The following is a 23498-nucleotide window of genomic DNA, read 5'->3' on the forward strand; positions in this document are numbered from 1 at the left end:
CCTCCCCCTCCCCCTAGTGGGTCGTCGAATAATTTTTTTCGCTCAAGTAACTATAAGCTCATTGGTTTTGGCAAAAGTTTTGGCACTGGGTTGCTAAACGATTGCCATATGATGAATGAGAATATGATAAGCCCCATAGACAATATTATCGACAATTTTTGTTCCAAGAAACATAATGTATGTATATTATTCAAATATTAAAAATAATGTTTATATTGATCTCTGATTTTAAAGTTGTATCTGCAAATCAGAATCACACTATGTCCGTGCATTTGCCTCCCCCCCCCGCCCTTGTATGTTTCCTGCATCAGCACCACTGTAATGCTTATTGCCATTTCCGTTGCAATTTTTATTATTTGTCAAAGTGATGACGTAATTGTTTGAGTCAGTCAAATTTTTGAAGAATTTCCTGACAAAGCGGCAAGCTAGCCAGTTGACTGGATCTGAGAGAAGAACTAACACAATTTCCGCTTTGTCATCAGCAACATCAACAATATTGTTTCACATAACTGACGGATGTTGGAAAAGATGTTAGCGTTGTTGTGTAAAATTCCCCAACATTAAAATTTACGAAACTTTATTAACAAGGACTGCTTAATCGATCCGACATATGACTATTGACGGCAGCATTGTCCATCATGCGCAGTTTAATTTGTATAGCAGTCCAATTCAGTCTGGAATCTGAAATCAAATGGCTCTGGTCGAATTATGCATTGTCGCAGCAGATAATGCATTGCATTTGATCTTTCAGCTTGATGGATTCAAGGAAAAAGAAAAAATCGTCTACTTCAATAATTACGGCAGTTTTCTCTATCTATTCCAGCAAATTCTGTTCCACTCATAAACTGTTTTTCTTTGTCTCGCTTTCATCTGAAAATCCTTGCAGTCTATCCAATTCATTCACAAGATAATTAAAGACCTTCTTAAAAAATCTCAATTATGACCAATATTGGTTTTTCCTCAATATTGATGTAGCAGCAGCAATCATTACTTGCATTTCACTTGTTGTTAGGTTTGTAATAACATAGGCTGCTTTTCATTTTACGTAAACTGAATTTTATAAAAATGCCGTGCTTCAGCGAACTTTTCTCTGATAGTACCTTATTTATTGTGGATGGAATATGTGAAATATTGAGAAGAAGAAGAATAAGGAAAAATGTACATCGAATCTTAGTTTGACAGAAAGGGACATTCGCATTTCACAAAAGCTTAATTACATTAAAATGATTACTGAAGAAAGTTCACTGGTTCATTTACAAACATTTCTGATTATAATAATGAATTTAATGCAAATCAATTCAACATTCCATTTCTATACTGTATGATTTTTGTTATATTTTTTTGTGAGAACAATTGCCTTTTAGAATTAATTTTTAAAATTTGCACTTATACAAGCAAAAGGTCATACAATCGGTTTTTGTCTGGTAATAGTAAATGAAAAATATTGCCTTGCTAAGGAGATATCGAATTTTGTTCAACCAATTATTCTAAGTTTTCTGCTTCAATTCTGAAGCATTTCTATTTTGGAGACACGTTTGGAATTACCATCTGAATAATAACCAAGACGCTAATATTGAAATTAGCAAGTTCGTAAAATAATATGAAAATGATTTTCTGGAAAAAATTGTGTGTTGCGCTTTTTACAGAATATTTTTCTTCATTTATTTGCTTTTTTTGGTATTTTAATTATAAATAAGATTATCCACATGATGAACATGAATGAAGACGTTGTGTAGGTGCATTGTAGACTGTGCACATTTTTTTGTTGCTCATTAATAGAAACAAAACATATTTTACAGTTCAATGGCCAAATGGGAAGTAAATGCTAGCTAGTTTGTGATTTCGATTTTAGCCAGCTAAGCTGAGGGCGCATTGATTGTTTTCTGATAAAAGCATTTTAACGCACAGTCGAGAGAAAAAATTAGGAATCTAACAATTAGTTAGCCGTGAAGGCTTCATGTGAGCATCATCTGTAAGCATTTTGAAAAGCTCTTCAATCTTATGATGGTATCTTCTGTTGAAGTTTGAAAACAGTGTTAGAATTGATATGTTTCTCTTATCAAGTTGTCATGGTCACGTTGCATTGTTTGGAATTTTATTTCACAGTGACGCCGTTTATCACAAAGCTAATAGCATTTCTTATTATCGCAAATGGGCTCCAGTTATTTGCTGCCAAGTTTGGTAAATTGCTTTGAGATTTGCAGGCATACACCACCTGCTGCTTTCATCATGGGAACTTTCTGCTTCCTGTAGTGGACATTCACGTGGTTATTGAGCTAAAATAATGGTTGCTTTGAGACTTTCCTCTAAAGGCGCTATTTACACACAAATATACAATATACATACACACACACACACACACACACACACATTCATCCATTTGCCGTTGTGATTGCAATCGTGAGAGAAAGGCTACGGTCAGCACGGATTGTACGTTAAAATATAAAATCATTGTCAGTATTGATTATACTTAAAGCGAAAATTAAGCACAGCTACATTTCGTGTTGACTGAATCGTTTATCGGCTTTTCATTCACAGGTTCAAGCACACTGCCAACGGAAATCTAGCTAATCAAGATAAGCGCAAGACGCTGTCGATTTTGACAATGATATTTTTTTATTAAATAAATGCTTAACAAATGCTGTTGCATATTTAGTCTCCTGGCGCAGATAAAATTACATAGATCAATAGAATGAAATTTGTGTTCAACTCTTCAAAGACTGCGTATAATTTGAAAATGCGGAAAAAAAGCACTGCCTTTATTTACCTGTTTCTCAAATCAACTCAGACTAACTGTAAAATTGGTTATTTATTCAAATACAGTAATCAATTAATGTTCAGAAAACTTGCAGCGCTAACGATGTTTTAATGACTGAATCGTATAAAGCGGAAGTTGTTAATGGTTTTGTTTGTTTCTGTTTTCCATTTTACGCTTAATTTACTTTTTGTGAATGGAAATTGATATTTTCATTTTATTCCATTTTTTTAAATCTGAAATATCATTCATCCATTGCTATCTGTTGTTAGTCAGTCCATTTATTCTGCTGTCAGCTGTTGCAAGGTTTTTCTGAGCAAAAATCTGGAAACAATGGCCAAGCATGATCATTCATTGAATTTTAATAGTTCAAACTGAATTCAGGCTGTGAGCCCGATGGGCGAGTTACTAATATTGAAATCATTTTTATTAATGTTATCAATTGTTTTTTTTGTAGTGATAATTTTCTTTTTTGTAATTGGTTTTTACTTTTATTAGTGTTTGTTAAAATAACTGCCAACTTCTTAATTAATACTTATAATCCTAATAATAATATTTTCAACTTTTTCAAAGTATATTTTGTACTGTTTGATCAAAATTTACTGTTTATACATTTTTGTAAAGTAAAAGTAAAAAAAACAAATGATATGTTGTGGGCAGTTTAGTTCAATTGTTGTTATTAGGAGACGTGCCATCCGGATGATCACTTTTGGGATACGCTGCATGGATCTGGAGATTGTCACGTTGGTGAGGTTGACTGTCGCAATTCAGGGACAAAGCTGAAGTGTATGGCTTGCCACTTAGTTGCTCACGAAGCTTGCTTGCCTGTGTTACCAAAAGTAAATAAAATGAAAAAAAAGAAGACTTTCAATAAAAAATTCAAATTCTTTCAGAAGAATCTGAAATGCAAAAGTACTTATGCTGATCCATGGATATACGGCAAACGGCTTATCACCAGCGTGCCAATGCGTCATCATTGGGTACATCGTTTGACTCAAGATGGTCGATGTTTCAAATGTTCGAAATCATTTCAGTCAAAATTGATGAACAAGGTACGCTAAAATATCCATTAATTGTAACTGGTCGACGATTAAGAGAAAGTGATTATACTGTGTTTTCAGGAAGTTATTGTTATCATGTGCTCCTGGTGTAAAGTATCTTATCATAACAAGGCGAAGTGCTTTAATACGGACTTGATAGAGCAGACGTGTGATTTTGGAGCACTGAAAGACATTATAATTCCACCGACATGGATTAATAAAATTCCAACAAGCCGATGCTCAACTTACAGACGTGTTGTGCTTAGCAATGCGTCTGTACGACGTCGGAAACGAAATCGCAAAGTATTTTTTTCAACTATTTCTATGGTCTTTTAAATCACGACTGCTCTGCTAGCTAACATTACCTATCCCCCGTGCTGCTCGTTTATTAATATTTTTATTTAGGAACGAATTTTTTTTGTAAATCCCTTGCAATCTACAGTTAGCATGCCTGCGTTTCCGCTACTGATCTTTGTCAACGCTAAATCTGGTGGAAAAAAGGGGAAAAAGTTATTTCGTGATCTGTGTTGGCTGGTTAATCCTCGTCAAGTGTTTGAATTATCGTACGGCAAAAGCCCTCGCTTTGCGTAAGTTGACTTTTTCTATATTTAAATAACGATGAACGTAATATTTTTATTCAACAAAGAACACATGCTGAACCGTCGCAAAATATTCAAAAATATTCTCGTTGGTGTTGCATTTATTCCAAGTTTTTATTGATTGCTTTTATTTTTCACTGTCATTGTTTTGTCGTGTTTTGTGCAAAAAATTAATCGCATCTGAGTTAGTTTTGTTTACTGAGATAATAAGAAGCTGAACAAAATTACAAAAGTTAATGTCATTGTTTATTTGGTACAAGTACAAGGATTTTTGAACTGTAGGTTCTAGAATGAAATGTTGCTTTTAATGATGATAATGATTTTAAGTGCTTCACCATAGAAGAATTTGCTGATTTTGGTGTTGTTATTAAATGGGATTGAAAACTTGATTGATGGATTACTTGATCACTTGACTGAAAGCTTTTTGGCATATCACAATTTATCATTTTCAAATTAAGTATTTTGTAAAGTAAACAAACAGCACTTTCACATTTTAAATGGGAACAACTAGCAGTGTTTGAAATTAAGCGTCGAAGTGTAAAGTGTCCTGCTGTAAAAGCTACTGTTTTTATTTTTAATGTTATTTTGAGTGATGAAACATCAGGCAAACGTGTATATGCATGTTTTTCAGTAACCAAATGAAAAAGGCTTCTATTTTGATGCTTTTGTTAAATTGTTGAATTGCTAATTTGTTAATAAGCTGCCTGATAGAGCTATTATTATTATTATTATTATTATTATTATTATTATTAGTAGTAGTAGTAGTAGTAGTAGTAATTTTACAGTGAAAATACATTTAGATTGGACATGTATCGTAAATGTCTTCCGCAGCTGCGAATACTGGTTTGCGGTGGAGATGGAACAGTATCTTGGGTGTTTTCTTCATTAGATGCTATGAAAATTCCATCTTCACGTTACCCTCCAATTGGTATAATTCCACTTGGTACTGGAAATGATTTATCTCAAACAATGGGATGGGGTTCTACCTACTTTGATGATAGCATTGCTGAAATACTGCCATCTGTGATGCAAGATACAGTTTCAGTAAAGTTTGATCGGTGAGCATCGTTTATAGTTGGTGTTCTTTGCTAAATTAATATTCAAATTTTTCTTCAAGTTGGTACATCGACGTGGCACCAAATCCAACCTCTGAGCAATCTAAAGACACTGAAAATGCTATTGATTCTCTACCGGTCAATGTGATGAACAACTACTTTAGCATCGGAGTTGATGCCCATATTGCTCTGCAATTTCACGAATCCAGAGGTAAACAACATTCATTTGAAATAATTATTTCAAGATAACAATTTTATCATAGCTGCAAAACCTGAAATTCATAAAAGCCGATTCAAGAATCGTCTAGTCTATGGTAGCATTGGAACTAAAGATCTTTTCAAAAGAGCCTGGAAAGACCTCTCTGAGTACATATCATTAGAGGTAGGCATTGATTTCTGGATTTCGAGCTGGAGCTTGTTTTCTTTTTCCAAAAAATGACTATGCTTATAAGAAAGTTGCAATATCTGTAATGAACTTGCAACAGTGAAGTTCATTGTAAAAGTGCGTTAATTTTTGAGGTATTATTTTTAGTGCGATGGTATCGATCACACCAATAGAATTAAAGAACTGGGATTGCACTGTTTGCTAATTCTGAACATTCCCAAGTATGCAGGAGGGACAATGCCATGGGGCAACCAAGCTTCAAGTTTAGTTACGCTGGGCATTTGGGCAGTTAACAACAGTATGCCGATTCCAAAAATTTCTTCTCCATCCTACGAAGATGGACGCGTAGAGGTGGTTGGCTTTACTGCAGCAAGCTTAGTAAGTTCACCAAAAATGTGTCGTGCTTTCATGCTTTGTTTTTCGACAATAAAATTCTCTTTAGGCTGCGCTGCAGGTTGGTGGTCGTGGAGTGCGCATTGCGCAATGCTCTTATTTGCGTTTGACTACCAAAAAAGTAATACCCGTTCAAGTGGACGGTGAACCGTGCAAACTGAGTCCTTCAATCATCACTATCAGCTTATTTTGTAAGGTTCCAATGCTGAAGCGAATTTCACACAAGGTGAATTACCAACAATACGTATTATTTATGTGATGGATGACAGACAGACAGACAGACAGACAGACAAGTTATTCGTGAAAAATTATTCGTGTTACTTTTTATTTAGGATAATGAACAACTGAATTCATTAGGACTGCGACCAGAATACGCAGTGACAAGAGCATGCGCTGTGACAATATGCGATGAAATGGCGAAATGCACTTCAAAAGTAAACGTTGCATTTATACCTTGGACAGAATATGAGCAACTGAAGTGCACTCCGTCTGAGCTTTCTCGTCAAGGTATATTTATTTATATTTTTAACATTTTCCACTTTGCTAATGAATACACAGTAGTCACATTCAATGAATACAAGTATTGTAAGCTATTGACTGTGTTGGATTTGGTGCATGCTTATGTTACAATTTTTATACTAAAATACTGCAACTTTATACTACAATTTTTAGCAACAGTAGTTGGAGAGATTGAAGCTGACTACGATAATGATTTGGAACATCTTCGTCCACTTGTTGACAACATTTTGAAAAGTTCAACTTCCGTTTCACTGTCAAATACCACAAATGAAGAATGGTATTATTTAGACTGTAAGTAGTGCTATATTTTGTATTTTTCCAGAATGCTACTTTTAATATTTATTTATTGAAAACTTGGTATGGCTGTCAACGCAATTATCAGTTCGGTCAAGTAAATATTGGGTTTTCAAATGTAATAATTTATGAATGGGGTTTATCAAGAGGTGCAGTTGTACAATTCGCTTGAAGTGTTGTTGCTTTGATGATTTTCTGCTTCATTTATGCTGATAAAGTAGTTGTGTTAAGTGATTGAGCACTTTGCTGATTGAATCAGCAATGCAGATAGGAAACGATGGTGCTCGGTTTTCAGACAATGATTAATTAATTCAGTGGACAAACTATTGGCAGTTACTTATCAAAATGACGGTTTCTGTACAGAGATATTCTGATTTATCAAAAAATAGTACTGCCTGCATTGTTTATTTTTACTGAAAAAAAGTTATAGCAAAATTACTAGTACACTGGCCAATTGCGGTCATTAATTGCATCAGTAGATTTCAATAGACTGTGAATTGAAATTCTGTGACAAATAAATAGGAATACACTGTAATCGACGGTAGTTTTGGCTTTAAAGATTAGAATTTTTATGTGACATTGCTACTTTTCGTTCACTGGCATTGTTTAGGTAGCAATTCTGATGAAGTATTTCATATTGATCGATCGTATGAAGCATTTACATCTGTTACTGAAATCTGTGAAAAAAATGGCAGTCCGTTAATAATAGTTGGCTATGTTTCAAGCAACTCAGTCGCTTCAGTTCCAGATGAGTTGCTCAATCCTTTGCAGAAACGCTTCCAAGAAATCAGCGTTGCAAGCGTTCCAGGCAACTGAAAGTCACCGGCACTTACTGAAAATGTTCAATCTGGTGCTTGCTCAAGCAAAAGCTTGCATTCTTTCTGGGAATATTTGTTGCAACTAACTAGCTAATCGCGCTGGAGCTGCTTTGCATTTACTGTGCATATATATCATGGCACAATCTGTTTGTGCGCATTTGTACAAAATGATCATTGCTTGTGCTCTTTTTGTCTGTTTCGTTATAGTTCTACGTTGTATGACAACAATATATTTATTTCATTGTCATTCGGTTACGCTTTTTTTACAAAGCACAGCATTTTAATATGAGTCTTACAATGGTATTCTTCGAAAGACTAGCTGCGTTCAGCATCTGGCCATTTCTGAATGTTTTTGAACAAAACTAAGTTTCATTTTTATTAATCTTATCACATGTGTGCTTATCAAGCAAGTTGTGCAAATTCGGAAGCGAAAATTTCACATATGTTCGTTCAGAATGACTTTATTTAGGTAAAATAAAATTGATACATGACCAAAAATGTTATGAAACAGTTCGATTTCTACTTTTGCCAAAACCTTCCATTAAATAGCCGACAAATTCAGGGCTTACCAGGTGATCCATGAGATTTCCAAGTAGGTCTGATTGTTGCAAAGTATTCTTCGCGTCGGGTATGAATGCATCTGTAAGAGCTTGTAGCAAATCGTCTGAACTTTGCAACTGTTCGAACATGTTACAAATCATTTCCATCCATTTTTGTCTTGAAATTAAGTCAGAAGCCGACTGTGAATCCTCAGGATCATCTGTTAAATTTGCTGCCGCTTCAGCCATCCGCTTGAACTTTCCAATTTTGGTAACAGTTTTGCATATTGCAGTTAATTTCGGCACATCGATTGCCTTTCTTATGCTTTTCAGATCAACAAGATTGTTCAGTGCTACAGTAAATGTAATTAAAAATAATTATTTAAAAAAAATTTTTTTTTTAATTTACATTACCATAATTCTGTTTTTCTTGATTAGCATTCTTCCCAGTAGTTGTTTTCGGCAAGAACAAAAAGTCTAAAATGCACTAATGCTTGCTTTAACGAGGCAATTGCTACGAACCTGTAGACGAGCAGATTTTTGTTTAGTAATAAATGGTTTTGCGCATATGTAATATTTTATTTTTACAGAAATCACTGCAGGGTAGTGTTCAAAAGTGTAAATAATCACCATTGAAAGTAAAAATGAATTGCCTCTGTAGAGCTAATAATTCCACTACTTCACAGAAATGAATTCTTTGGAAGATAATAATAGCGTTAGGTAGCTAATTTTTTAAATTTATTTGAAATTGACAATTCAAGATTAATTATGTGCAGAAATTATATGGAAATTTTTAATACCAAGAAGGAACATGTTGAAAGCGGAAAGCAGAGTGCTTCGGGTTTGAAGATTTTAAATGGAAAAATTGATAATTTCTTACCTTTGAATTCTTTCAAATCTTTCATATGCTTCAGTTCTACTTGTTTTGGAATACTGAATACATCGGGAAATGGCATCAAAAGTACAGGATGTATAGGTAAGAAAACATTTTCCTGTACTGACCATACTTCGAAAACAGACAACAGAAAAAAATATAATGTTATACCCAGGTAAAGCATGGAAAAACAAGGCAATATCGACGCACTACTGTATTACTGATTAACTGAAACGACAATGCTTTCCTTGTTATTGAGGAAAAGTTATTTAATTTGCATAAGGTGTATCCTATTTGGCGAATAAAATGCCTACGGCTTTGCTGTATGCATATTTTTATGTTTTATCAAAATAAGAAGGGCATTTATAACTATTATTTATATTGGAAGAAATCAGGTAGGTATAAAGTTCTTGTTCATTATGAAAATGGTTTCGTTCTATGCTGTTTTGCATTATTCATGTGAAAACCTGTCAAATAAATGTGACTATCTTCTTTGACATTAAATTTCGCATATTTCTGTTACGCAGTAAGAAAAATAAATAATCTAATGTGATCAGTTATTGTAAATTCATGTGAATACTTTTTGAATCTTTCCTTTCTATCTTAGAGAACACAGAAAGGACGGTGAATTACGAACTTTTCATTAAGCCAAGTGATGTGCTCAATGGAAAATGCAGTAAATTCTACACTTTGAAGCCGCTTTGCTTAAGCCGGCGTTATTCTTTAGTCGTATACTTTGAGCGACGTTCCGTTATCAGTGCCGCAGCGGGACTATTTTTCATACTATTTAATTTTGCGAGAATAGAGAAAAAATAAGTACCTGATTTACTGCCCTTTTTTGAGTTTTCTGAGATTTTTAGAGCCCCTTTTAGTTTTCTTTTACTGAAATTTGGGTTTTTGTGCATTAAAAAAACAATTCTGTCAAAAAATAGTTCAAATACACGGGAGAAGCATGTGGAAGATTTTAATTCAAAAGGTAAATTTCAAAATACAGAGTGTGTTTGTTGGAGTTTGATTATTAATTTAAGGACAAGATAATCAGTGGATATTCATTTTCTTTTTCTATAAGTGTTATATAATAGCACCACTTTTTTTATTTTTTCGAAACTGCTTTATTCTAAATTTTTTTCCTGCTTCGTGCTTGTTTTCAGCATTTTTTATGTTTAAAAATGCAAAATGAAAAATATGTTCCATTTTTGAATGACGTCAACATGTTCAAAACGTTAGCTAGAGGCATCTAAAGTATGTTGCTTGTTTTCAACATTTTCATAACCCTAAAAATAAAATTAGTATTTAAAGCAATTAGTTATGTTGAAATGTAATTTTAGCCTGAGTTGAATAAAAGTTCACCTACGACGCGCATTTATCATCATTCAACATTTTTCTCATCAACTACAGATTATTTTTGCACTTTCTTTTGCATTTTTTCTCTTATTTCATAAATAAAAAATTAATGAATAAAAATAAAAATTTATAATTATTTATTTTGGATGTTTTATAAATTTTATTTTTAATCAAAATGCCTGAATGTTACACAGGACGGTTGAGTTGCATGTCTAAATCTGTGTGTACTTTTGTCATGTGAGATGGCTTGCTATTAAACTGTTCTCAACATTGACGTAAGCGAAGGTACACAATAATTAAGTATAAAATTTGTTTGTGTAGTAAAAGTTATAACCGAGAATATTTAAATCTTTTAGGCTGTACTCTTGAAATATACAAAACTTTGAAAACTACGGGAATATACTCACACTGATTTGAAATAAAATTAACATTTTGCTCATTTTTCTGATTATATAGATATGTTTAAAATGAGTCATCAGTTGAAGAATTATTAAAAACTATTTTAAATTGTTTATAGACTTTTCACTGTGCATTGTTTTTAATTCTGCTGTAAAATTGTTTGAATTCGACATTATAGAAATTTTTCTATTACGCTTAAAAGTAGGCTTGGAAAATGAAGCTTTTTTAATAGTTCAAATAAACAGTGGTGAATTGTTTCAAATGTTAACTAGATTATTTTAAAGATATCTTTTACAGCGCACTTGAGGCTTAGCTGCTGACAAGGAAAACATATGAAAGCAATTTCAAGTCTACGTGTTACATAACAGTATTGACTAAACGCTAGTAAATTGTGCATTACAAAAGTTCAGTAAAAAACTAACCTCGAATAATAGGATTTATAGGAAATTGCTCAATGAAATTGCTTTGTATTGTAGAAAATAAACGGAATAAAGTAATAAGAACAAGCTAGAATAGAGATGACGGAAATGGCAAGCATCTGTAAAATGGCAAACTTATCAACATTTTTCAGCCGTGCATGCAAACAAAGCTGATTCTTAGCGTTGCCAAGAAAATGCGATTACACGCTGTTTGTTAAAATCATTCAAATCAATTTGAATGGAAAAGTGATATGCAATTTTTGAAAGCAGCTATTCGAGGGAATTTTCTTGACTAAGGTAAAAATTTGAAATAGCAACCTGTAATAATATTTGTTTGTGAACGTTATGGACAAACGCACATTTGACTGAAAATAAATTTAGCAGTTTAGAACTTTTAAAATCCTACAGTGCCATTTCAGAGTGATCGTTTTGGATATTATAGATATTTTCAAAATAATATAAAGTCTATTCAAGACGAAAATGTGGACATTTCTGAAACAAGCTTTGAGTTGTTTTCTTTTTCATCATATTAGGGCGTGTTTCTTCTCATTTGCTTCTTTTCCGTTGCAGCATATAGTTACAGAGTTACAGAATGCTTCTAACGCAATGAAGTTGAGTCAATCCACATATTACTAATAAGTTACGGAAGTGTGTCGTGCGCTTAGTGCGTCGCAACTAATGAAAGCAATAGTTGCGTTTATGCTTGGTGAAGCTTGTGTCTATCTAAACCTGAAGCTTGCGTTGCCGTTAAAGTGGTAGGAATCAATGGCAGAAAATTCTGTTTTTCAGTTTTTACGCTCCAATGCTCAGACGTGGCAAGCATGTTCAAAGTTTAAAAGTTTATTAGAAAAACGTTACATTCAAACATTTACAAAAACTGGCAAAATTGATATCATTTCACTTACGTATATCACATGTCACTTTAATGCAATGCATGCGGACAGAAATAAATAAATGACTCGATAAATGAGAAAATAATGACAGAAATTTTATTTCAAATCAGTGTAATAAATGCTTACAGCTGTTATGATGTTATTTGGGATTTATTTACAAGTCTATTAATGTAAATAAAATGAATGTCAAATCAATGCTGCTGTTGGAGAGAGTGGCTTAATTAAGTTTTATACATCATTTCTACAACTCCATGACGTCCTCATAATTTCAACTGTTATAGATTGGTTAAAAATGAACCAATCAAATCGTTTTCTGAACTAGCTGAAACTGCATATTTTAAGTGACGGGTTGTTTCTTTCTTCATTATCTGAGGGTTCGTGACGACTAGAGTCTGTGCATTCATTTGCGCCAGATTGGAAAAACTGTCCATTGTTCCAAGCGCACATACCTGGTTTTGAACACTCTGCTAAAAAAAAACGGTATTCGTGATCCTAATCTGTTTTGTCACTTTTTCTGCATTAAGAGTTAAAAAACAAGATGTTGAGTGCAAGTGTGATGAAAATGATAAAAAAATCAGAAAGCATACGAGAAAAGGATAATGTAAAAAAGCAGAAATTGCGCAACAAATATAAGCGGAGTTATACAGAGGATATTCCATCAAGTTCTGATGACAAATCACCTCACCTTCGCCCAAGCAGTTTGCAGTCTTCAATAGTGAAAGAAGAAACACCTCCACTAGAGCGTGAATTACCAGCAGAATCAGAGTTGCCCCGAGATTCTGAATTACCAGCAAGCCAGCACCCAAAGCCTCAGCAGTCTGTTAGTATTGAAGTTCTTCAAAAACGGTTGTCGCATGTGACTCTTCTTGAAAGCCAAGAAACGGTAAGTCTATTTTTTTACCTTTTATCGTAATCATAAATCACTGTGTAGAGTTACTTTTATACTAAAGTGTGTTATGATGTATCAGCGACAGAACAAAAGATGCAGCTTCTTCATAACTAATATAAACAATATAACATAACTAATATATATGGAAACAAAACGTAATCTTTGCATTATTTAGTCAAATGGTCCGAATTTTAGCAAACAGTGCGTTGATTCAAAAAGCCAATCACAGATAGTTTACTTTCTTACTCTAATTTGTCGTTGCCAAAACACCAAGTGTCTTGCTTATTATCAACGCTATCATGTAAAAAACACATCACAAAATATATCACTTACTAACTTATTAAAAATGAAAAAAATGAAGTAAATTGTTTTATTCAGTTTATTTAATAATATAACAGCTTTGTTACAAATGGATCTACTCATGGAACATCAACTCAGAATAGCTATTTTGGTGTCTTTTTATAGATTCATAAGAAAGGAATTTAATAGTTACCTTAATGTTCAGGGAAAATATGAGTTAAAATACAACATTAATAAAAGTGTTACGTATTTTCTTTTGAAATGAATGCAAAACGCACTAAATACTCAACGTGTTTCAGTTGAACATTTAATCCACTGGAATAAATATTTGAGAGTTGTGTACAGTAAATGGAAAATTTCTTGAACACTGCTTTGAAATGTAATGTACTATTTTCTTAGAAGTATTAAATGAAAATTTTCAAATGAACGTTTTCAAATGTTGCATGCTTCAATTGTTATAAAATGCATTAGAGATTGATAAATGACAAAGTTGAGCGTGAAAGCAAATATTTTAATTGAAAATGCGTTTAAATAAACGCCTCTCAGCTTCCCCATGCAGCAGCTATTTTATGCATCAGTTATGTGCAGTCGGAGGATAGTTAAATAAATTGTATTAGCACTGAACTTGATGAATGTTCTTTGCTTTCATAAAATTATAACTTTATAAAATGATGATTTTGTGGTGTCGTTTTGTGCTGTTTAACACTAGCATCTGTTTTAATGCAGTGTAATGATTGAATAAATTTATTTTAATTGATATATTTGCAGAGATGTTTTCACACGTTGGTAAGAAAGACATGAATTTTTCATGAATCGATAAAATTAAATGAAACACAGAATTGGCAAATTTTCATTTGCATTGCAAATGCCTGAAATTTAGACGAATCTGTTTATTGTTTTCACAGTCAAAAATTTATCAAAAATGGCAATTCATAAAAATTTGTCACATAAAAGAAAAATTTTTAATTCAAGCTTCAAGTTTCTGAAACTAAATTTTCTTGAGCATTTTTATAAGTTGGTAACAAATTATGAGGAAGTTTTACCTGGCACATTTCAAGCAATAAACAAACACGTTTTAACGATAAAACTGGAGAAATATGTTGAAATTTTTTTGAGGCATTTTCAAAATTTCCCAATAATTATTTTGGAAGAATGTTCGCAAAGAGAATAAATCTTTTAAGAATTTGCCCTTTTTGCAGTCAGTTTTCATTGACTGCTCTCTGAAATTTGTAAATTTTCAATGCTGCATGTCATTACGCTTTGGTTCATCAATTTTAGTGCACTTGCTTTTCAAAAAGTTTTTCTCCATGTCCCAAACGTGTAATACTTGAATAGCTCACTTGAAACCTTTACATTTTAAATTTTACTTAGCTTTTATGATAATATGTGACACTGCAGAATTCAGCAAAATTCTTTTATAAAAGTGGGCATTATTAATTTATCAAAAAAATTATCAGGCAGTTCTTTTTATAAGTGACAACTTTTAGCGATTAATGCACAATTGAAATGATGAAAAATATGCCTAATTTATAATAAGGCCAATAAATTATCATGAACTTTTCTTTGTTTCTTTTACTGATATTTATAATTACGTAGTTATGAAACTGGAATGTAGAAATTATTTTTGGAGAATACAGCATATTTTGAAAAATTAAAGTTAACAAACAAGCAGGAACTTGTTAAATATTTTTTAATGGTTCATTTTAGCTAATTGTTTTCTGCATTTTAAAAACAATAAAAAATACTACATAACTGAGCTGCTTTGCTTGCTATAATTCATTTTTTTAATTCTTATGAAGACATCGGGAAATGCATTGTTGCTCGTTCATTGTAAACAAATGTTCCATAGACAAACTTCAGGGTCGGTTAAAAATATTTTATTAGAACTTTAAATATTTATCTGCTCAGCAGAAGAAAATGGCATGTTTCTTGCCTTTTTCAATAGAAACATGGAAAAAATGTTAATCCGCTTCAGGCTTGAAAGCTTTCATTTGCGGACCTTAATCAGTCATTAATCAGGAAACACTTCGGTTACACCTGCCAGTAGAATGTTCTGCTTTGCGAAACAACCAAACGTCAGACGTTTACTAGAATCTTTTTTCTTCATGTTTCAATTTTGATAAAAAAAGAAAACGAATCAATGGCACAAGCTTTTATTTAAATTAAAACTAGCACCACTTATGTCTGTGCTCTTTGCTACAACGGCAAGATTACAGATGTAAAACGTTTGTGCGCAAATAAATATTTCATGTAAAAAAATATCTTATCTTTGCCTTAAATGAATTTTCTGAAGCAGAAATGTAAAATGTACCTTGAATTAGTTTTGTATTTTAGAAATCATCTTTAATAGCAGACCCCCAAGCTGCTTGGGAATGGATGAGAAAATCTCTAGTAATAAAATCTGTCCCACTGACGAGCATCTACACACCGAAGTCAGATGGATGCTGTCGTATTGTTTGCATATCGGACATTTGCGGTAAACATAATCAGTGCCAAATACCTGATGGGGATATTCTTATAGTGGCTGGAAATTTTACAACGTGTGGACATCCTGAAGAAATAAAGGCTTTCAATAATTTTTTAGGTAACTATACACTTTTATTTCAAAATGTTAAAGTATTTGAGAAATTTTTCAGTTCTAAAAACGTAAGCTAAAAAGATATGTAAGTACTATAAACTAATTAATAACGTTAATTAAATGTTGACAGCATTGTTGAATTTCTTGTAAAAATGTTTAGTACATATTTATAAAGTGATATGAAAACCATTTCCAGTGCTTCTGATTTTAGAATTTATCCTCTGAGTTTATAGACATCAAAATTAACCAGTTTTCAAAGCTGTGCGTGATCGTTATAATTCTATTAAAAATATTATGAAAAATTTAAATGAAAGTAATATTTAAATCTGAAAATATATTCGAATTGAATGTAGAATAGAATAAATATAAAGTTGGAATTAAAAGTCATTTGGAAGCAGTTTGAGGCGAACATTTTGCTTCTAGTAATAAATCTTCCTAACAGCGTAATGCAAATATTTAATCAGTTATAGTAAATTATTTAGCATTGCTTACTCCACAGAAGTGTCCTTCGAAATCATTTCGTGCACGTTCAGAGTATAATGTTCTAATCAAAAATGTTTAAAATATGCAAAAAGTAGTTTATCATAAACAAGTTTACGCCAACTTTTGCATAAAATGAAATGTAAACCTCTATGAAGATCCTCCGTTAAGATTATGATTCATAGCATTAATTGCAGGAACGTTATCTCATGAGCACAAAGTTGTCATAGCTGGAGAAAATGAACTAACATTGGATCGTGATTGGCTTCGACACTGCACAAATGCAGGTTGTGGGCCATTTTTTCTTATTGAATTTTTTAAATATTGAATGTATCTGTTTCAACAGCCCAGTAAATAAATGCAAATGGTGCAACAAAGAATTATTGAAGATTATTTTAGAATTTATTTTTAAATTGGTGCTTCAGAATATGCAAATATAATAATTTTGACAAATATTCAGTTTGATACACGTAAATTAGTAATATTGCTATTAATTGTTAATAATAGGAAAATTAAAAAGCATCGAATTTTAAATCTTTATCGTACGCCATTTTAATTGCAACAGAATAGTCTGTTGAAGATCTGAATAAATTTCATTTTAACAGGAGCTTTAAAAAGGCGCTCTCGATCAGTGACCACTTTTCGGGATGATTCTTTAAAGCAAACATTAAGCAAAGCTTTGGTAAATAAGCAGATAAGTACAACACAGGAGCTGCTTACAAACTGCATCTACTTGGAAGATAAAGGCGCTGTTATCAATGGGCTTCGAATTTATGGAACACCTTGGTAAAATGTTATAAACAGAAACGGTTTACTAACTGTAATGTGTAGACTAGTAAATGATCATGTAATATAACGTAATGATGTGATAAATATGGTATGATATAACATGATATGTTTAGATATAATATGACTAGTGAAGAAATACGCTTTGTCCTATTTATATCTTTCAAATTTCATATAATTTAAAAGTGCTTTTCAGTTGTAAAATTTACAGTCATAAATATGTACACATATAAGTTAAGTAATATGCTTTCATACATTTCAGGCAACCTTTTTTAAAGCACATGGCATTTAATATTAGTGATGCACAATTGTTAACGGAAAAGTGGCTTCTTATTCCAGAAAATATAGACATATTGGTAACACATCTGCCACCACTGGGTTTGCAAAACTGATATTATAATAGCATTGATGATAGCAACAGATGATAAGCGAACGATTTTGTCGTAGGTTACTGCGATTTAAAGCGTCCTGGAGTTCATATTGGTTGCGCTGAGCTGCTGCAAATAGTGCTTGATCGTGTTCAACCAAGGTTTCATATATTTGGGCAGGCTTCTTACGGATATGGTTGCAGCACTGATGGCAAAATAAATTTTGTAAATGCATGCGTACAAGATGCAGAAGGCGGATCTCTGAGAGCTGCTATCGTTTTGGACGTCAAATATCATAACCATGCTTAGATATACTTGTGAAAAGAAGTGGTTGTACGTTACTCGTTGAATTTGACTGAAAGGCTTTTTGTCCTTCATTTTTAATATACTGCGCATTTGAAAATTTGATAGAATGTATAATTCTAATTTGTTTATTTGTTAGACAGTTTGGTTTTATTCATGATCAGTTATATTAAGGATTATATGGAGGTACATTCATGAAAAGCAAGAAAGTGATGACGAAAAGTTTATGTATTTGTGAATTGTAATTTCATAACAATATAATAAAAGTTTTTTGTTCATGTTATAAACTAAATGCTACTATCATATAGAGACTTGTTCAAATTTCGGTACTTATTCATTTTGGTAATTCATAGGCTATATCTATTTTTCAATTCATTGTTTGATAGAATGAATGCATTTTAGGGAAAATTTCTGTTTTTCTTCTATACACAATATTCTTGTTTAGAATTAACGAAGAGTCTGCGGAACAAATTTGCACAGAGTAGAAAGTTACAACCTTTAAAACAATGCATGATGTTTTTCTATTATTTATACAGAAAATAGATCAGATCACTTCAAACAGTGACAAATGCATGGCAAAAGCAGGTAACAATTTGGAGGCTAACGCGCTGTTCTAATCTGAATTTTTAAGATGTGTACAACAGTTGTGAATTTCATAACCACAAATGAAAACGGCATATTTAACTAAAGCATTTAACTGTTTACAAACGAGTACAACGGATTAAGACATTCAGTGCAGAAGGTTTGAATTTTCAACAAAGCTCATATCGACGGAACTTTTCAATGATACATTAGAACAATGAAATCAACCTACATTGCTGTTAAATAATTATTAATTGTTGCAAATCAAAACGGATGCGTTGTAACTGTTCTGTTTGTTGAAAAGCAAACATTTCATGGAATGCGATCTTAATTGCCATGTTTTCCATTGATTACGCATCCGATTGATACCACGTCTGTGGCTATTTGGAATTTACTTTCGCTAAATAACAACGATGCAGTGACGATTTGCATAATTAGCATAATATGTAGTCGCCCAGAGTATAAATTCATTACAAATGGTATGAAATTAAATAAATTCACAAATGATGTCAAATTATTGGGCTCATGCATGGTATTTGTTCGAGTCTGTAGAGGAATTCCCCAGTATGTACAGTGAAAATTATTCCGAGCATCTCAGAAACTACGGCGAATTGTAAAGTAATTTGATGATGAAGCAAACAAATGGGTGCCAATTAAAGGTATGTAAATTTATAATAACCCATAATTGATGATTTTTTCAGAAATTTGATAAATTTGTCAGTTTCAGCATTTGAAATTTACAGAATTAAAAGACTCTCATATTGCACAAAAATAGCTTTCCAATGTGATAATTTTGGATAAATATTATCTCTGAATTGTAATAAATTAAAAAAATTCAGTGAACAAAATTTTTAATTTTGAAAGTTACTGTTGTTTAAATGAAAATCAGGAATAATTCCTATTAAAATAAATTCCTATTTTTGGGTGAAAACACAGAAAATTTCGAAGTAAAAATTAATTAATCCATTCCATTTGCACATTTATTTAACTTTTGTTTTCCATTCCATTTCATTTCGACTCCTTTTTATTTAAAATATTATTTTGGTTTCACTGTTTTTCATATATCGCAACAAATACCCAATCAGGAGCTGTCGGTATAACTTTATAATAGTTAGCGAATAAATCTCTACCGATATAAATGAATTGTCTTAATTTTTTAAGAAAAAAATTTTTCTCGAAAATTGCAAAATTTCATGGGCTTCATGATTTGGTTGTTTTCGTGAAAATCAGCGAAAGATCTTTTTCAAAAATTTTGAGTTTTTTTAATTCTGGACATTCATAATGATTACCAATAATGTTATGTAAAGTTCCATTAGAAACTACCGAATAGTATTCGAATAAATGGGGTCTAAATTTGTCTACTACCTATATTAATACATAGGGAATTTGTCCAACAGTAACTCTCTTTCAACGGCAGCAATGACTGCTAATTTCTGCACATGAAACATTTTTCATATCGAATCTATTAGATTTTTACTAATCTATCGTTTTTTTACTATCAATTGAATTGAATTTCTAATATAATTGTTTCTAAATAATCACTAATTGCTGCGAAACAAAACGTAAGCGTTATAAGTGTTTACTTTGCTAAAAAGTAAACATTTCATGAAATGCGGTACCCATTACCATCTATTTCATTTACTAAATTTCTCATTGATACCAAATGTGTGGCTATTTGAATTCCCTTTTGCAAAGTAACAATGATGTAATGGTGATTTGCATAATCAGTACAATATGCAGTTCCCCAGGGTGAAAATTCATTGAAAATGCAGTGTAATTAAATAAATTCACAACTCATGTCAAACTATTGGGCTAATGCATGGTATTTGTTCGAATCCTTAAAGACATCCAACAGTTTGTACTGTGAAACTTATTCCACGCTTCTCAGAAACTACGGCATATTTCAAAATAATTTTATAAATATTACAAGCAATTGTGTACCATTTTTAGGTATGTAAATTTTCAATAACGCGAAATAGATGATTTTTTGAGAAATTTGATAAATTTGCCGGCTTTAGCATTTGAAATTTATAGAATGAAAATACTGGCATATTGTCCGTAAATAGCTTTCTAATGTGATAATTTTGGATAATTCTTATCTCTGAATTGTAATAAGTCAGAAAAATTCAGTGAACGAAGGTTTTTAATTTTGAAAGTTTCTGTTCTTTAATGAAAATCAGGAGCAATTCTTATTAAGGTCAATTAATTTTTTTGGAGAAAAACATTAATAGTTTTGTTGTAAAAATTAATGACATCATTCATTGTTCACATTTATTATACTTTTAATTTTTATTCCTATTTATTTCGACTTCGTTAAAATCTTATTTCGGTTTTACTTTTTTTATATATCTTAACAAACGTTCAATCCGGAGTTGTCGGTATAATTTTATAATAGTTAGCGAATAATTCTCTACCGATATAAATTAATTGCATTAATTTTTGGAGAAAAAAATTTTTCTCGAAAATTGCAAAATTTCATGGACTATAGACTTGATTGTTTTTGCGAAAATCGGCGAAAATTTTGTTTTCGAAATTTGGAATTTTTTTTGATGTTTTTAGTTTCATATTGATAAAATAAAGTGTTTTCTAGAGCTTCAATCCACTCTACGCAGTTGTTGTGGAATAAATGGCCTCTGAATTTGGAATACTGCTTCTCTTAATACATGGGTATGCTTCCCACTTTTTTCTGGATATCTCGAAAATTGCAAAATTTCATGGAGTATAGACTTGGTTGTTTTACCAAAAATGAGCGAAAAAGTTTTTTTCAAAATTTGTGCTATTTTGTTTGTTATACTCTTATATTAATAAAGGATAGTGTTTTGGAGAATTTCTCCAGAAACTGGGTAGTAAATTTCAGGATGCTGTAAGCAATAAAGAAAAGTCAGTAGCAAATTTTATTTGAAGAAGATACTTCTGTTTGCTCGATTATTTAAACATTTGCGATAAATCTGCACAAAATCATTTTTCTTGCATACTTATTTACTGTCTGCGTTTCGTTTCTGGTCTTTTCCTTCCCACTTATATCGTATTTCTCAGCCTTCACTGTTTTCGATAAATAGCCAAAAATATTTTATACAAATTTCAACTTTTTGTGATTGGTAGATGTTGGCAGTAATGAATAACATCGTTATGGATAGTTTCAACGTACTCTGCCCAATAATTTCGCTATAAATTGCCTCTAAAGTTAGCGCATTCTGCTCATCTTAATATGTAGTAAAGTTGGCAATCTGTAACTTCCTCGAAAGGCATCTAGCATACGTGATTTTCAGCGAACATAGCACTTTGGGCATTTGATTTGTTTATGCATTAAAATTCAACAACAACGATTATTACCCGATCGTGTCCTAACTCGTGCAGATTTTCACAACTCACCTAATCGCCTCAGCCAGCGCAAAACGAAGCTTTACTGCAGTGAAATATCTTAAAAGCTATTTCTGGACTACCATGACAGAAGAACGACTAAACGGATTTGCCGTAATGTGTACATTCACTCTGACTTTTCCATTGATATTGATCTGGTAATAGAAAAGGTTTTTTTTCAAACGGAATCAAAACTTGCCGTTCTTTCGAAATACAATTAAAATTATTACTTTAAAAGCTATTCTATTGCATGATTGAGATGCCAATCATTTTTAATGAAAAAACGGTACTATTTTATTCTTCGTCAGACTGTCATGTATAATAATACATGTACATGATAAATCTTTTGTATACTACATCCACCCATCTTTATAAATTAAACGCCTCTGTATGTGTTACATTAAATGAAGGAATATAATTTGTTTTTACAAAACTATATATATGCACTTCAAGTTTCATTTCTACTTCACAATTAATTTTCTGCTGGTAAAGTATGGTTCGACCGCACAGGATTTCATAAAACAAGACATTCTGTCTTGCGTCATCCTCAACCTCAGTACATACTACTGATCGTAGCATTTCAAGCACATTCAGATTTTTATGAAAGTGTCAGTTATGCAAGAATCAGGAAATCAAAGAAAAGCAGCTAAGAGCAACATTTCCCGCAGCAATTTTATAAAAAAATCGACTGACTGAGGCTAGGAGAGAGGAGATAGTAGGGATGGCGTGTAGGTGATGGAGTTGGCAGCTGAAATGGATGTTCGAAGAGGGGAAGGTAGAGAAGAGGTTTTTAGTGTGTAGGTGCAATTTATATAAGAATGAGACATGCAAAGTGAACGAATAAAACTCGTCATAGTGACAGCCATTCACACCTGGGACTCGGAAATGAGGGACGTATGATAAAGTAGGCAGAATTTTTGCGTAAATAGGTGCAAAATAAGGAAGCCGTTTAAAGGAAGTGCATTTGAAGCGGCAATTGGAAAATTGTATCTGATAATCAGGTTGGCATTTTTGTTAATCTGACGCGGGAATGTGAAGCTTGCAGAAAATCATTAGACGTCTCGTTGTGCGCAAACAAGTGCAAATGGGAACAATCACTAACGACATTATAATATATCTGGAATTCAGGCCTGAATCACAAAGCAAAAAATTAAGTGTATACAAAAATCTGCAAGTATTAATCTAACTGATGATAGCCGGCTTGACTGCAGCACAGCTTCAATGTTGTCTGTGAAATAAATACAAATCTCATTTTACATAAATGACGTATTTCTAGCAGGCATTTTTATCTTACATGAGCACATGATACAAAGCATAAAAGGGAAATAAAGCAGATGGAAAGAGAAAAAAGTAAAAACATCATTTATAATATGAAGTTAAATTACACTTCAAAATAAAATCACGGGTAGATAATTAATAATTTGAAGATACTGGTGGGATACATTATTTAATTCGCCAAAAAACGATCCCACCGTTACTAAGTAATACAGAAAAAAAAGAGATGCATAGCTATTACTTTAATACGG

At 32.2% G+C, this 23498-nt stretch overlaps 4 protein-coding genes across 4 annotated transcripts; 3 read left to right on the forward strand and 1 right to left on the reverse strand.

Annotated features, from left to right (window-relative positions):
- The first annotated feature begins 2868 nt into the window (after window positions 1-2868).
- Window positions 2869-7856, forward strand: Tsp_05257 (putative diacylglycerol kinase protein). The gene is given in 18 exon segments (XM_003371543.1): window positions 2869-2907; window positions 3140-3199; window positions 3439-3594; window positions 3649-3807; window positions 3877-4098; window positions 4201-4382; window positions 4442-4504; window positions 4865-5016; window positions 5148-5178; window positions 5195-5443; window positions 5512-5660; window positions 5695-5831; window positions 5982-6212; window positions 6277-6453; window positions 6560-6734; window positions 6900-7037; window positions 7356-7391; window positions 7651-7856. 18 exon segments carry the CDS (start codon window positions 2869-2871, stop codon window positions 7854-7856), a joined length of 2562 nt encoding a protein of 853 aa, XP_003371591.1.
- Window positions 7857-8173: 317 nt separating this feature from the next.
- On the reverse strand, window positions 8174-9402 carry Tsp_05256 (hypothetical protein). Its single transcript, XM_003371544.1, has 4 exons — window positions 9278-9402; window positions 8920-9052; window positions 8428-8649; window positions 8174-8200 (listed from the first exon to the last, which is right to left on the reverse strand). The coding sequence occupies exons 1-4, from the start codon at window positions 9400-9402 to the stop codon at window positions 8174-8176; spliced, it is 507 nt and encodes a 168-aa protein (XP_003371592.1).
- Window positions 9403-12864: 3462 nt separating this feature from the next.
- Window positions 12865-13329, forward strand: Tsp_05255 (conserved hypothetical protein). Its single transcript, XM_003371545.1, has 2 exons — window positions 12865-13209; window positions 13258-13329. Exons 1-2 carry the CDS (start codon window positions 12865-12867, stop codon window positions 13327-13329), a joined length of 417 nt encoding a protein of 138 aa, XP_003371593.1.
- Window positions 13330-14285: 956 nt separating this feature from the next.
- Tsp_05254 (metallophosphoesterase domain-containing protein 1) lies at window positions 14286-17751 on the forward strand. Its single transcript, XM_003371546.1, has 5 exons — window positions 14286-14301; window positions 15869-16099; window positions 16771-16860; window positions 17179-17359; window positions 17622-17751. The coding sequence occupies exons 1-5, from the start codon at window positions 14286-14288 to the stop codon at window positions 17749-17751; spliced, it is 648 nt and encodes a 215-aa protein (XP_003371594.1).
- The last annotated feature ends 5747 nt before the right edge of the window (window positions 17752-23498 follow it).

Source organism: Trichinella spiralis, assembly GCF_000181795.1.
Source record: "Trichinella spiralis strain ISS 195 chromosome Unknown Scfld9, whole genome shotgun sequence".
Lineage (NCBI taxonomy): Eukaryota > Metazoa > Nematoda > Enoplea > Trichinellida > Trichinellidae > Trichinella > Trichinella spiralis.

Coding starts and splice junctions, on each gene's coding strand:
- Tsp_05257 (XM_003371543.1), top strand. CDS start 2,869: ATGACTGAATCGTATAAAGCGGAAGTTGTTAATGGTTTT. Junction 5,832..5,981: donor CTGAGTACATATCATTAGAG/GTAGGCATTGAT, acceptor TATTATTTTTAG/TGCGATGGTATCGATCACAC. Junction 7,392..7,650: donor AGTTACTTATCAAAATGACG/GTTTCTGTACAG, acceptor GGCATTGTTTAG/GTAGCAATTCTGATGAAGTA.
- Tsp_05256 (XM_003371544.1), bottom strand. CDS start 9,402: ATGGTCAGTACAGGAAAATGTTTTCTTACCTATACATCCTGTACTTTT. Junction 9,053..9,277: donor AGATTTGAAAGAATTCAAAG/GTAAGAAATTAT, acceptor TTAGCTCTACAG/AGGCAATTCATTTTTACTTT. Junction 8,650..8,919: donor AAAAATCTGCTCGTCTACAG/GTTCGTAGCAAT, acceptor GGAAAGTTCAAG/CGGATGGCTGAAGCGGCAGC.
- Tsp_05255 (XM_003371545.1), top strand. CDS start 12,865: ATGTTGAGTGCAAGTGTGATGAAAATGATAAAAAAATCAGAAAGCATA. Junction 13,210..13,257: donor TTCTTGAAAGCCAAGAAACG/GTAAGTCTATTT, acceptor ATCACTGTGTAG/AGTTACTTTTATACTAAAGT.
- Tsp_05254 (XM_003371546.1), top strand. Junction 16,100..16,770: donor GGCTTTCAATAATTTTTTAG/GTAACTATACAC, acceptor CATTAATTGCAG/GAACGTTATCTCATGAGCAC. Junction 16,861..17,178: donor TCGACACTGCACAAATGCAG/GTTGTGGGCCAT, acceptor TCATTTTAACAG/GAGCTTTAAAAAGGCGCTCT.